The sequence below is a fragment of the Bombus affinis genome, chromosome 10 (genome assembly GCF_024516045.1).
Source record: "Bombus affinis isolate iyBomAffi1 chromosome 10, iyBomAffi1.2, whole genome shotgun sequence".
In the NCBI taxonomy this organism is placed as follows: Eukaryota; Metazoa; Arthropoda; class Insecta; order Hymenoptera; family Apidae; genus Bombus; species Bombus affinis.
In genome coordinates, this window is record NC_066353.1 from 8,842,273 (window position 1) to 8,856,430 (window position 14,158).

The following is a 14,158-nucleotide window of genomic DNA, read 5'->3' on the forward strand; positions in this document are numbered from 1 at the left end:
CTCGTTATCCCACGAGCAACGGCCACGGACTACATTTCATAATTCTACAAATAGTTTCACTGGTGCAGTTAAATCTGTTCGTGTCGGCCCCGATTTCTCGGGCTGAACCTTGACTCGATACGACCGTGGTCCAAAATGTCGAAAACATCGAGTATCGAGAGAAAAACGACTCACTGAAAATCACCGTGACGTACAAACCACCGTACCGATGAACTAACCCATCAAGAATGCTCGATTCTCTTTTTAGACAAATTTTTCCTTGATTATATAATAATACTTCTTTTTTTTTTAATTCTAATATTATATCTTACGTTTCTAATACGACAAGACGCAAAGATTGGCGGTGAAGTAAAGGCAAGCATTTTCAGAAATACGCGTGTCACGAGACGAGCGTTAAAAGCGATAAACCGCCTTATACAACCACTTTTTCATAGTACCAGAAGCAGCTGACAAATAAAATTCCTCCTATAACATTTCCACGTATAATTGATAAACTGACTATCTCTGGCGAGTGAACGTCGAAGATCATCAAACAGTAAACTCGCTTGTTTATCTCTTCACGTTCTCCTGTGTTACAACAATTCGAAGTTTTTCACAATGAATCATCTCCACCGACGAGGCCTAATCAAATCGCTGTACTATTTTCCACGCCCGTCTGTACACGTGCACGCGCATTCATCAGCCACAGAAGCCACTCTACGACTCTCGTAGTATACGAACGCGCATGTATGAAAACGCACACGGTCGATCGGCGCTGGAACAGCCAAGGTAACTCTCACTTTTTCTCCAACGACACTGAACATCCCCCGGGCACGTCGCCATACCAATTATGCCGACAACGATCGACCAATTGCCAGTAAAAAGAAATTAACGACGAGTCGTTAATGGAACGGAATTTTTATAAAAGGAAGAAAGAATTGTAACGCGAAAGGCGCTCGTTAGATCTTATCGCGACACTTATATCGCTTTATCGTCGAAATTTTCCGCCCGTTCTTTACAGTTGCTCCGATGTTTTATCTTCGCTGATGAAAACGCGAAACGAGAATAAGAAAGCAACGATCGTACGACAGGTACAAGTATCTAGGTTTCGTTAATTCTTTGAGTAATCCTGACTGTTGGAAACTTGCTCGTTGTAAAGCAGCTACTCGCGGATTTGCCAGTCTGTCGCGGTTATTACGCTTGTAATATTTTCTGCTGTAAATATTACAGATATGATTTTTTTGTACGAATGTCGTAAGATTTGCTGTTGATTATCGGGACAAGCATAACAGGTTAAAGTTCGTTTTAGGGCAGCAAAGATTTTTGTCCATATTTTCCGATACTAGGTACTCTAGGAGTAGGATTGAATTTAAATGAAACTTGGCAAATCTCATTTACCAACTCGAGTCTAAATCTGATCTAATCCAAATCTAACGTGATCTAGTGGATATCTAACCGAAAACTTCAGTTATCTATAGACGTATGTATCTTCGAACGTGCCTTGATTTGATCACGAAGGTCGACTATCTATAGAAGGAGCTATTTTTCATCATTTATCGCAAAAGAGGAAGTCGTTAACAGGCAGATTAACGCGTGACAAACGTCCAAGCCTTTTCGTTAGCCATCGTTTAACGAGGAAAGATGAAAGACGGATGACTATTATGTGATTATTATATATTACGAGTCTCGCGTGAAATACGCTACTAGTCACGAGGTTACAATCACTCGCTATGTTAATGGGTTTCGAAATACCGCGAATAAACATCCTTAATTAGTGTATGACTGCGTTGAGACTTGATTAAATGACTGATTGTCTGCTGGTTGATGTAAGAGAGCTGGGAAAATAATAAACCATGCATCCGCTGACTGAAACTAATTACGTTTCGGACGGATATTTTAACAGCGATAAAGTAAGAAACTTCGTGAACTTGCGATTATGTAAGTTTATATCGAAGGAAATAGGCAAGCAATTGATAGAGAAACTGGTAGATAAAAGGAATAACAAGCGTAAGTAAATTCAGAGACCCGATGTCGCGGTAGAAACGGACTGCACGATCAGACATCGATCTGCACAATCTCGCAGTTGCGATTCCTTTGATAGACATCAGACTGGTGGCATTTGCCGTGCAAATAAAGAACGAACGTTTACGGAATAAAGAAATTGCAAGAAGACGCAAAAACTGGTCCGCAAATGGAAAATTTTTAACGCATCGAACGATCGCATCGTAAAGTAATAAATTCGCAGCGATGACGAAACGACGCAACGTTAACCCGCGACGTCGCCAAAGGAAAAACACGCGATCCATGTTTCTTACTTTCTTTCCATAATTATTATACGCTGCTGTGTAAATGAATGCTTAAGCAAGAAAATAAACAAAACGATTCCTAATGCTCAAACACCATCTTCTTCATTCTGCGTTATAAGATAACGAGAAGGAAAAAGACAGAACAAGGCGTCTAACGCGATTTGACAACCATCCGCTGTGATGCCTGTCGCTTGTAGGAACAAAATGTGACTCGCACGTTGATCGATCGAACCTGGGAAAGGTAAACACCGATCGATCGATGCCTAGTCGCGATTTCTTGGTTCGCACGCGTGCACACACGCGACTGCTCGAAGGATCCGACGAGAAAGGTTGCTGACGATGCACGACCGAATTTCGCCAACATTGACTGTTACCAATCTACGGTTATATATCGCGTCGATAATAATAAGAATGCGACCGAAGCTCGAAGAATCACAAATAAAGCAGAAAAGTAATACTACAAATTTTATCCTTTTAAAAATAGCTCTTAATAACAGCCACGAAGAATAAATTCGCGATTAAATTACATCTTGTGAAAGATAAGCAAGTGTCTGGATACTGTTGGACAGCGGTATATGTCGAAGTATGTCGGAGGACCTTCGCATCGATCCACGATAAGCTACAACGCGAACGAAGAAAATATCTGTGTCAAGATGCTAGTGAAATAGAAGCACGAGATCGGAGCGACGTTTTACGTGTAACTGAAGAAACGAGATGGAGAACGAGAGACACGTTAATTGCATTGAATGTAACGACGGTTATTGTCGGTCTGGTTGACGCCGCTGCCTCGTGCGACCATAATTTATCGCTGATCGATGCAATTCCCTTCTCCTTTGTATCGACCTCCATACGTATGCTGCTATTGTTCGAGGATGCAGGTGCCTTGCGCTTTTCATCGCTACATTCCAAGAAACTCGCGTTAACCCATAATTGACAAGGTGGAGTCTACAAAAAACCTAGCAATTTTTCTTTTTTTTTTTTTGTGTGTGTGTGTGTGTGGAGATAGGAAAATACAAACAAATGTAGCGGTGCGCGGTGTACACAGTCCATTTGGTATAATGTTTGCTCCAGATTTTTCAATATATCACCAATTATGAATTCCAGAGAAGAGAAAAGAATAAACCGATCGAAGAAAATTCGAAAATTCTGCCTTCCTTCTTACGCGATCGACGTGATCTGTGGAGTCTCTGATCTTTTCGAATGCGAAGTAGGTGAATTAGAAGGCTTATGGAAAATGGCACGCATGTGCGGCTACAACGTTACTACGATAAATATAGAGCATCTGCAGACATTTTAACGATCGAATCGATATTGCTGATCTATGTTTTCGAATTCCCGCAAAACGGGAAGGCAACGCGTGCCTACGTGACGGAAAGCAGAGGAACGCGGCCGTGCAACTGGTTTCCTACGTATCACGGAAAACGAGGAGAAGCCCCTTCTCCATTTCGAGGGAATTTCGTTCGATAAAAGCAAATCCATTCAGAGCGAACGTTGCTTTAGTACGTTTCATCTTGTTCACGATATTTTAAGACGTAAATTTTTGCGTTAATAATTTCCGTTTTTAGCATTGTAGTTATGAAAAGAAGTGTTTAGGGATTAGTGACATATTTTTCTATCGCAACGTCTCTCTTGCCCTGGATCTTACAATTTTATGAAGTTTAAAGAAATTCAAGCATTCATAGCAATCAAGGAATTTGTTTGTTTTTAATTACGTTAAATACGTGTTCTTTTTATTTAATTACTTTCTTCGCGTTTTACAACAAACGATGCATTTTAGGCATTATTTACTTGGTCTCTATTAGGTTAATTTTAATTGGAATTGTAATTGCTCGATTGTTCAAAGTATTTTGATTAATTTCGATTAAATTACTAGTACCTTTATTGAATGTTTGGAAAAACTGTTTCGTGCTTGGGGATATATATATACATCGCATTGGTGAAATAGAGTAAAACGAATGTGGGTAAAATGAGTCAGTTGGGAAAATGTCAGCTTTATCGGGTACTCGAAGAAATCGGATTTGCTTCTGTTTACGCAAATGTCAATCAAGTGTGAAATAAATATAAAATAGAGGAAAGTTTCTTCGAAAATACCATGGTAATTAATCAGTCTGAGATTGTCAATTACGAAATTATACAAAAGGAATCCAAGATTGGATTTCACAATCGGGTGGCACCACTCGGTAATCGTTTAACAACGATGCTGAACCATTTTAAAATTCCTAATTTCTATCCCATAAAATTATAGGAAAATAATTTACAAAGTACAATCTATTTTTTTGCATTTTTAATTCGGGGAAAAGATTCATTGGCAAATGATTAAAACGTGTATAGGACATACAAACTAATTACAAACTAATCATTGCGAAAATACAGCAAGGTATTCGCCTTACTTGCATAGAAATCTATTCGCTTGGTTACACGTAATATGTGTATAACACAATTTCTAAAGTATGTACATATATACTTACAATTAGAAGACAGCAGTTACCAATAGTGCAATCATTCAAGTTCCAGATAGTAAAACAAAAAATAGTTTATTTACAGACAGATACTGCATTTATTCCCACTTCATTTTATCTCCGACGCTTCATACCTTGGTAGAATGAATATGTAAGTATATGTATTCGAACACACTATACAGCAAGTGCCACATCTAAATATATTAGGAAATACACTTGCGCTGCCAAATGACGCTATGCATTTAAACATACAATGCATCGCTTTGTCAAGGACCACGGGTATCGAATAAAATATCGATTAATTCCGGTTGATTCTAGTACTTCGGTTAACAGGATTTTCAATTTAATTAAGAGAAATCATTTAAAAAAAATTCTCGCTAACAGGACGTTCTTCTTTCACCGATAATTACAACTAATCATTTCCGACTAATTTGATTATAATTTTGCTAGTTCCATCATGCACGAAATACGTATTTTGTAATTTCCCATAAGACGTGAAAGCTGTAGGCCATCTAAAAACACACATCCGTTTTGCGGAAATTACCACTACCTTGGATACTTGCTCAACCCTACAGACCGCAATGCGTATATATGGTATCCCCGAAATTCTCGAGCACGTAATATACGCCCACTCGTAGCATACTCGAGCGAACGTATTTACGTTAGTTTCCATGACGCGGTCGTTTACTCAGATTGCGTCAATTAACGTGATCCTCTGTGGCGCAAAATCCGAAGGTGTCACTGTCACAATGGCTGTTCGTATCTGAGCCATCTATAACGCGGCCTTGCATTATAAGACCACAGTCTTATCTACAGGTATGCTCGATAAAAACTTCGACTTACTCCTCCTTCAAAATTGTCGATTAATCAAAGCAAATCTTATATACAAGTGGTGTATTATATTTATGGAGTTTTTGTTCATCGTCACGAAAATTGAGACAACGGTAAGATATTAGAGTTGCCTTCGACGTTTTAAAATTCAACCGAGTTTGATGAATTACAAGGTAGATAATTTGGCTTGACTCGAATAATCCTAGCTTACCCTATACAAATTCTCACGGGCTGAAATTCGATGCCACGACGTCGTTATTCCGAAAAAACGATGATTTCATCGTGTGCCTTACGAGAAGTGACATTAGATCGATCGTTTCGATTCACTTCGTTCACCATCGCACTGGCTGTACCTTAAATTGTCGATCCCGAGAAACGATGAAATCGATGCAACTCCGAACGCGGATAAAAATAAGAAAAAGAGAGGAATGGTTCGATTTCCAAGTTAAATTCGACGAGCACAGCGAGCGAATACAGGACAGAATACGCACAGCACACATTCACGCGCTGTATAGACGGTGCTCAAATAAATCCGTGCGGATCGATCTGCAGTGTCAATGCCCGATGCGACGGTTCAAGCGGCCAAGATGCGAAACCGTGTTCTATAGCGTGGCCCGAAGAAATTGCCCGGTTGCTGCGAGCGCCGTCAGCGCGCCCCTCAACGCCTTGATATATACACCGTGTGTCCAACTCTCCAGTCTATTCTCGATCTCGCACAAGTGTTTATGACTGACCGACCGTGCTGACACACTCGTGAAAGTCACTCGTTACGAGCGACGTGAATACGCGTAAACGTCACTTTCCTTGACGATAGAAGCCACGAATATCGATGTAACACGCCCATTAATGTAATATGACCAGGACATTTTTTTTAAATTCCTTCCTTCGACAATGAAGTAGGATATGATAAAAATTAAAACGTCAAGTGATCTCTACATATTCCTTTCTCTTACACAGCGTGAAAGATGTGATTTATAATCGCCCCGTAAATGGCGCTAGCGTTAATTGGTCTCGATTTCTTGCGCGCAGGATCGAGCATTATAGGTTACTTCGAATACTTATAGATTATAATCACGGACGAACTGTAGTTAAGTCGTAATTACTTCTAGATCACGTTTGATGAACGATTTTCAATTCACTGCACGTCGCTCTATTCACAGATTCTTGAATAGACTTCTTAGATAACTCGTTGAATTCACGGCGATTCGATCGATCGGCCAGTCCCACGCGGTTACGTATACAACTCGTGATATCTATATTCTCGTTTATTAATTGACATCAACGATAGCACCGATTCTTCGGAACCTATCTTATCTCTGGCGCGGCCATGAATTTTTTGACAACGCGTGGGCCTTCAAGACGGTTCCACTCGTATCAGCAACCGTTTAATTATTTATCAATATGGTATAGGACCTGGGGAAGAACCTCGAACAAGAGAGACCAAGCGAGGGGGAAGGGACAATGTCAAAATCGAACACCTGTACATTAGTGATAACGAGGCATGTAGTTTTCCGTATTGCCAAAGAACATATTGGCTTATGGTAATCTGCTCTACGAATCAATCGAGTTTTACTTGTAACCGTGTCAATATATTTGTATAATATAAATACCATTAAAAAAACTTGCGAAATTAGTCCGAGATGACTCAATTAACTCGAACAGAATTACCAAGTACATGAATAGTTGTTTTAAACGTGACTGCTCGAAAGCGATCTAGAAACGTAACAGCGGCGATCTGTTTACGCTCACACTTGCATAGTCCGTATGTCGCATGTTGTAATTTGATGAAACAAATTTTCAGAAAAATCTTTACGTTACGACATAACGTTACCTCCGTGTGATCGGTTGTTTTGAACTGTTCCGCGTGTATACAGGTAAGCACGATAACGAAGCTGATATACCTGTACGAACACGAGTCACGCGAACATTGGCTCACCCTGTTTAACGAGAGTTCTCGATGTAGCTTGTAATAAATCTGTGTAAATATTTTTGGATGGTATTAGACTGAATAATGCCGGCAAGGTCGACAGCGTGGAACGTTCCTCTGGCGTTGAGAAAGAATCTAGAATGCAGCGGTGATTCATGTCGCGTGTGAGCGCTTTATAACTATAACGCACTATTGTACGATCAAAACGATACCAGTACGCAGAAATAATCATAGTCCGTTTTTTAATACTCGAAGATTATAGTTGTTTTAAGCTAATATCAATTATATACGAGATTTTGAATAGCTTCTCTGTGACAAGAGTAGAAAATTCCCACGATTATAGAAATGTTTAATTGTTAATAATTATTTAAACACTTACCTCTCGTATTTTACTTGCATAGAATGAGCGGAGTTGTCCTCCCAGTAATTCTGTGTCTCCATCATCTTGCCGCATAGAATCGTTTCCAATACACAACACGATCACTTCCGATTTCTAGTAGTTGTCACTCCTTTCGTTGCGTTTCTTCTATTGTCTTCGACTTTCTTCCACTGTTCTCTTTCAATCTGACTCTGTTTGCACACAGTTTTTTCCTTTGAATTCACGTTCGTAACAGGCAAGTTAGGCAGTTAGAAGCAGCTCGCCGTAATTTAGCGCGAAATTTAACGAAACGCTCAAAACGTGTTTACACCGACCGCGAAATTACGTATACATAACCTGTACCCACAAAAAAAGTCAAGTCCTCTTTAAACCGATGGCTTCTTGATCGATAGTGCGCACCCGACGACTAGGTTAGGTTCGCCTCCACAAACTCACTGACACACTCGAAACGACACGACGGACCAGGAGGCCGGTACTTGGGAATCGCCCACGTCTTTCCGTCCAGTCACACTCACCGATATATCTGTACTGGCGCCCTCTTCTTTTCTTCTCCGTCTTCCTTCCTACTTCCCGATTTCTTTTTTTAGAGCCGATGATCGTAGATCGATCTCTCACTCTTTCTTCCTCTATCTCTCTACTGTGACATTCTATAAGCGTAGCAACAGAAATTTTTAAACTTTGTTTTGTTATCCGTTGTGAGTCGTTTCCGCTCGAATAGGCGATAACGAGTGCAAAAAGAAGAAACACGAGTCGATCTTAAGACATAAATGTGAACGACGATAAGGCCGTTGACTCGTTCGACCGCGAAATTCCGCGATATACTAACTGGCAGGGCCGTAAGAATTGAACAGGTCGCGCGCTCGCTTTGCGCGTCACGGTATTCGGGAACCTATAGGTACGCTTCTTTTGATGTGTACGCATGCACTTTACGAATTTCACGTGGCAGTGGTTGGCGGCGCTCGAGATGTGCTCTGGACCAATGATTACGTTACATGCACGATTGAATTCTCGATCAATCGTGTGCACTCTATCGACGCGGTTTCTCGTACCATATAGATTCGTGATTTGGAATTCTCTACAATGACAGGAATAAAAAGAACGTTGTTCAAGTAGTTTCGTATCGCTCGCGTATATAAACGCGTGTCGTCTCCTTAGCAGGCTACACTACGCGTATAATGCGCGGCCCTGTTCGATTCTCGCGATGGTCCTCGGCACGCAGACCACTGGTGGGAGCGATCCAGAACCATCTCAGGCACGGAACCATCGATCCCGGAGCCATGCAACTCGAGGTCCAATGTAAATCGACCGGTATCTATTCTTCCATTCGCTCGATATCATTCGATATCTTATATCGTCAAAATCTTCGTTCCCCTTATCGGACTAATTCCGTCGTATTGAAATACGATAGATATAGATAGTAACCGAACAATTGTTACGTAGCTTGATATTTTTCTTATAATCTACGATATCTTTCAGCGAGGGTAGCGTGTCGATTCAATGTGCGTTTACGAGTTTTGTAAAATGTTCCGATAAGATAATTTGTTCTTAATACATCACGTGTTGATAGTATTACGTATGGATCGATATGGTGATCTCGAAATAGCCTTAGCGATACGCGTGTCGGTATATTGTACAAAAACAAAAACAAAAAAAGCTAATCTATACCTAAGCAATCGTTCGTTTTTCTCTTGTTTATCTGATCTAAGAAATCATTATTACTATACATTACTTGACAATTTGATACAAAGGTTCCACCCTTGGATTATAGAATTTCGATAACTTAACGCAAATTTACAAGCATAAATCGACACATGATTAAACGATAAATCACTTTGTTGCGTCAATATGTACCATTGTTTGTCACGGTATAAACATAAACAAGCAAACGCTCGCGTGATTCTCGCATTACGAATACGTATATACAATAAATACGATATATCCTTTGGACGCATCAAAAATTTAAGGACCACGAATTTCCGTCGCAGACAATGAAAACGAATTACCTCAATGACGAACGACACGCAGATAAGATACTTCTGTGCCTCTCGAAGCACTACAGAACACGATATACCAAGCGTGTAAATTTAACGTTGCCTGATACCGTGTCACGAAGTCGACTAAATTTCTCGAGCGTATACTTTCGCCCTTCCATTTCGCTGGAATCTCGTCGATACGATTCAACGATACCCGTTGAGGAGAAACCGACTATTTTTCTTTTTTTTTTCTTCTTTCTTTAACGTGGCTAAGGATCGCTAGCGCGTCACGTAACTCGATGATGCAAATCCGCATTCGTTCGCCACTCGGACAAGGCAGAGGCGCTAGTATTGCGAGGGTGAGTAATGGTAAGGTATAGAAAGGAACGAAAAATAGTGACTTTCCAGGTGAAAGTTTTCGACGAAGAGGGTGAAGTGGGGACTTGAGACGTTACTGATCAACGCGGGGAGTGGGAAATGCTTGGAGGGGCGCAGAAGGTGAGGAACGTTCGTTGGGACGTACAGGCGAACGAAGAGAGGGATAAGCAGTTACCACGCTATGTGACACGTGCGCGTGACGTCACGGGGCCGGTCACGCGAGCACCGTGTGCTCCCGGTCACGTGTCCTGTCACGCGCTCGCTCCATCCCTCTTTCCCCCGACTGCTGCCGCGGCTCTCTTCAACGACTGCATCCCTTCCTCTACGGGACTATCGACCGTCTCTCTCGTCATCTTTTATTGCACTCTGGTTCTCCTTGTTCGTTCTCAATCACTGTCTACGTGCCGGTGCTGTGAGTTCACTCTTTCTTCCTTCCTCCGATTCGCATCGGAACGGAGTACGGTATGAGACCGCAGACTCAACGGGTATTCAGGCTCCGCCGCGTCGTGACACGAGGACACGCGGTAATGATAGTTCTCGTTCTCGCGCGATTCGACGATATGTTTATACCTGCACGCCGTTTGCGTGGACTGCGGATCGTTCACGCACACGTTGCAACGTGCCATATCCTCCCGGACGTTCGATGCATCCGTTTTAACCAACGGATTAAATTTTAATTATTCAGCATCCGCGTTGCTGCTTCACGTGAATTCGAACGCCGAGCTTGCGTTACAGGAATTGGGTTATCGGAGCATGTTTGCCGAAAAATGTATTGGAAACAAAGAAGGATCTAGAATGCATATATGCACACTTTATGATTCCAATTACAGTGGAACTTCGTTTAGACGACGGCATTTATTTCAACGAAATTTTAGTTATCGTCCGATTAAACGAACTTTCGATAATTGAATCCATTTATACAAACGTGAGTTTCTGCTACATCACAGCTGGTAGGGAAAATAGTGAGCTCTCATTATATAAACCGCTTGCCTCTCATAGGTTAACATAAAGAAGGTCTACTGTATATTTATAATTGAGCTTTCGAAACAAACGATAAGTTCATCGTAAAAAATACCGCGACTCTATGGGCACGATTAAGGAAATCGATATTTCACGTGTATACTGCCATTATTGTAACGATTTGAAAACGTACCGTTTGCAATCAATTTGATATTGTGCACGTCGCTTTAAATAAAACATGCGAGGCAGTAATTGACAATGTGACAACCTTTTCAAATAAGGTCGTCGCACGTCTCTAATGAATAATGTGATATAAACGAAGCGGGAAAACCAGAAACGGTGTAGCGTTTGGCCGATTTAACTGCGAAGTTAAACGATTTTAATCTCACTCATAACGCTTGTTCTAGGCGACATACTTTTCTACTTTTACAGGTCACCTGTGGAATCCAGATCTCGCTTCTGTTACACGTACAAATATACACACGAGATCGAACACGTCGCGTGGGTAATTATTTTCATTGGTCGATCGCGCGACTGCGTTGCAACTAAAAAGAAATTACGATAACGCGCGGAAAGAACGTAATTAACGATGCGTTTTTGCCACTGGGATTACGCATTACGAAACACTTTTATGACGTTGAACGTGGAACGTCTACAGACGGACTAGAAAGTATAAGCACTTGTACTTATGTAAACGGTGGCCTGCTGGTGGACGAGAAATTCCAAGACGAACGAGGCAGTCTGCAAACAAAGGAATCGTCAACGGTGTTCGTATTAAATTTCTCTGATTAGTTTTAAGCAATAAGCAATACCGTGAAAAATATTAACTTAGGATACTGACCATATTCGAGAATGTCCGATAATGTCGATAATGCTCGATCAAACGATCTTACGATATTCGACGTACGATGCATTCGGTTTAAATATTCATATTACCAAGATAGTGAAGATTTTGGCTCGTTCTCCCTTTAAAGCGGCTACGAACTTGACGTATGCACGAGTACGCGCGTAACACGACCGATTCGAAAATAGGCGTTTTATTTTCTGCACGGCTCAGGAGAAAATAAACGCAATCTGTGGCGACTCCGAGTTATTCTTGATCTGGTACACCATTACGTGTCCTGTGTCATGCATTAATCGGCTTGGTCTTCGTACTCGTTCCAAAACGAAATTATTGAACCTAATGCCCATCAATTGACCGTAACGTATGGTCTGCGATATTTTGGTACTCGAACGATTCGTCACAAATAGGCCCGATAGGGCGTCGTTATCGTGGACAGATCTTTAACCTTTGATTCCGGATTCTACCACAAGACGGGGCAATTTAAATTCCTTCTAGAGCACTCGACGATTCCTCTTTGAGCTGGAATTAAATTATGCATCGTTCAAACGGTGACCATGTCTCAACTGTGATGCCTACGTGACTTTTAGATAAAACGGCTGGCTCGGTGAACACACGTCGATGAATATTCAGCGATGTTTGCAGCTTTTTCACAGACATGCTGTATTACGATTACTTTTGTACCTTGTAGTCATTCTTCTAATATCCACCACAACGTATCTCGAATGAATCTTCTAAATTTTTATGAATGAAGTACGTTACCTGTGTTCCTCTGTCACTCTGTGTCAATTTTGACGTAGTGTTTCAAGACCACGCAATCCGCATTACGTAAAATCGAAGAACGTTGAATTAGTAATGACGCGACAAAGTGAAATTGATGTGGCCACGGTTTTAGAACAACGATGAAAAAAAAAAAAAGAGAGGAAAAAAAGAACGTTACACAAGGGTCGAGCGAGGGCACGTGAAAGTAATTACGTCACGGTGATTGCATCGTTGAATGCATCGAGGTGCTTCCCCTTGATTATCGCCTGAAAATCACGTTTCGCAGCAATGTTCGCTCGTTTGTCCTTGACAAATTAGAACATTCGCCTGGCCGACGCATAATTACAGCCGGTTACGTTGCGTTTCCTTCTCGCTCTGGATAGCTTTCGATTCCCTTGAACAAATCCTGATAGGTCCGCGCGTTCCCAAGAAATAAACTTCGAACGCGGCTTCGTACTTGAACCTGAAAATCCCACGAATGTTTCTCTCCTTTTTATAGTACGGAGCTCATCGGACAATGTATTTACGCTACAGTATCTCACGCTCCAATTTAATCTTCGCGATACGAATCAACGATTTGTCTGAAAGCACACGGGGAAACTACCAGCTGTGAACATTAACATATACGAGAATTAATTAAAAATAATTGTTGCAGAATTTCAATACGTTGATCGCTGTTATACGTATCCAAGTATGGAGAATAAGATTCGTCGATCAGCTTTGAGCATTCATTTTGAAAAATCCTATACATATATACTGTCAATGGTACATTGAATTCCTAATTCTGTAAAAACCAATAATTCCCAGCCAGCCTGTGTAAGTACGATATAGCGTTCCAGAAGGATACCATAACTTCGCTTGTGCTACATAACTCGCCTATCCTTCAGCTACCTCGATCGAAGTCGATAATTCTAAAAGAACGACATAGCGCGGAGACGCGATATTACACAATCGAAAAGTTACGTTATTTAAACAGATCCGTATGAAAGAGGTTGCATTTCCAAAGTCAAACGATTACACGGGAATCTGATGCAACCGCACGGTGTCGCATCGTTCGTAATTCGACGTGTATAATGGACTAACGTCCAAGAGATGTCATCGTGCACCGTATGCGAAAATAACCAGCTCTCTGTTCTACCGAGTGCGCGGTCGGACACATTGCGTGCACGTGTCGGTAAGGATAAACGCGTGGTCGAGCGCGTGACTCGACGGCCGAGGCGTGCCCTTCTCTTGATCACGTGGAATGCAACGCGGTACCTTCTCGTCGTCCTCGTTCCACTCGCGCGACTCCGCGCGTTCTCTATCCTCGTCCGCGATCCTCTACCGGCACTGTTGCGAATGCACGCGGTTCTCTCTAATTCAC

General features: G+C 41.5%; 2 protein-coding genes across 4 annotated transcripts in view; one reads left to right on the plus strand and one right to left on the minus strand.

The window, feature by feature from the left end:
* LOC126921081 (transcription factor cwo) overlaps positions 1-10,041 on the minus strand; it is a 38,120-nt gene extending 28,079 nt beyond the window's left edge. Inside the window, exons 1-2 of one of the 3 annotated variants that reach the window (XM_050732312.1) lie at positions 9,885-10,041; positions 7,882-8,528 (exon numbers count right to left, since the gene is read on the minus strand). In XM_050732312.1, coding sequence (XP_050588269.1) covers positions 7,882-7,946 — 65 coding nt within the window. In that variant the 5' untranslated portion in view covers positions 7,947-8,528; positions 9,885-10,041. Of the gene's footprint in view, positions 1-7,881; positions 9,205-9,884 lie in introns of those variants that run through there. The other 2 variants (XM_050732317.1, XM_050732313.1) reach the window with 2 other exon arrangements.
* Positions 1-14,158, plus strand: part of LOC126921084 (eukaryotic translation initiation factor 3 subunit G) — a 31,707-nt gene that overhangs the window by 7,045 nt on the left and 10,504 nt on the right. The window lies entirely within an intron of this gene.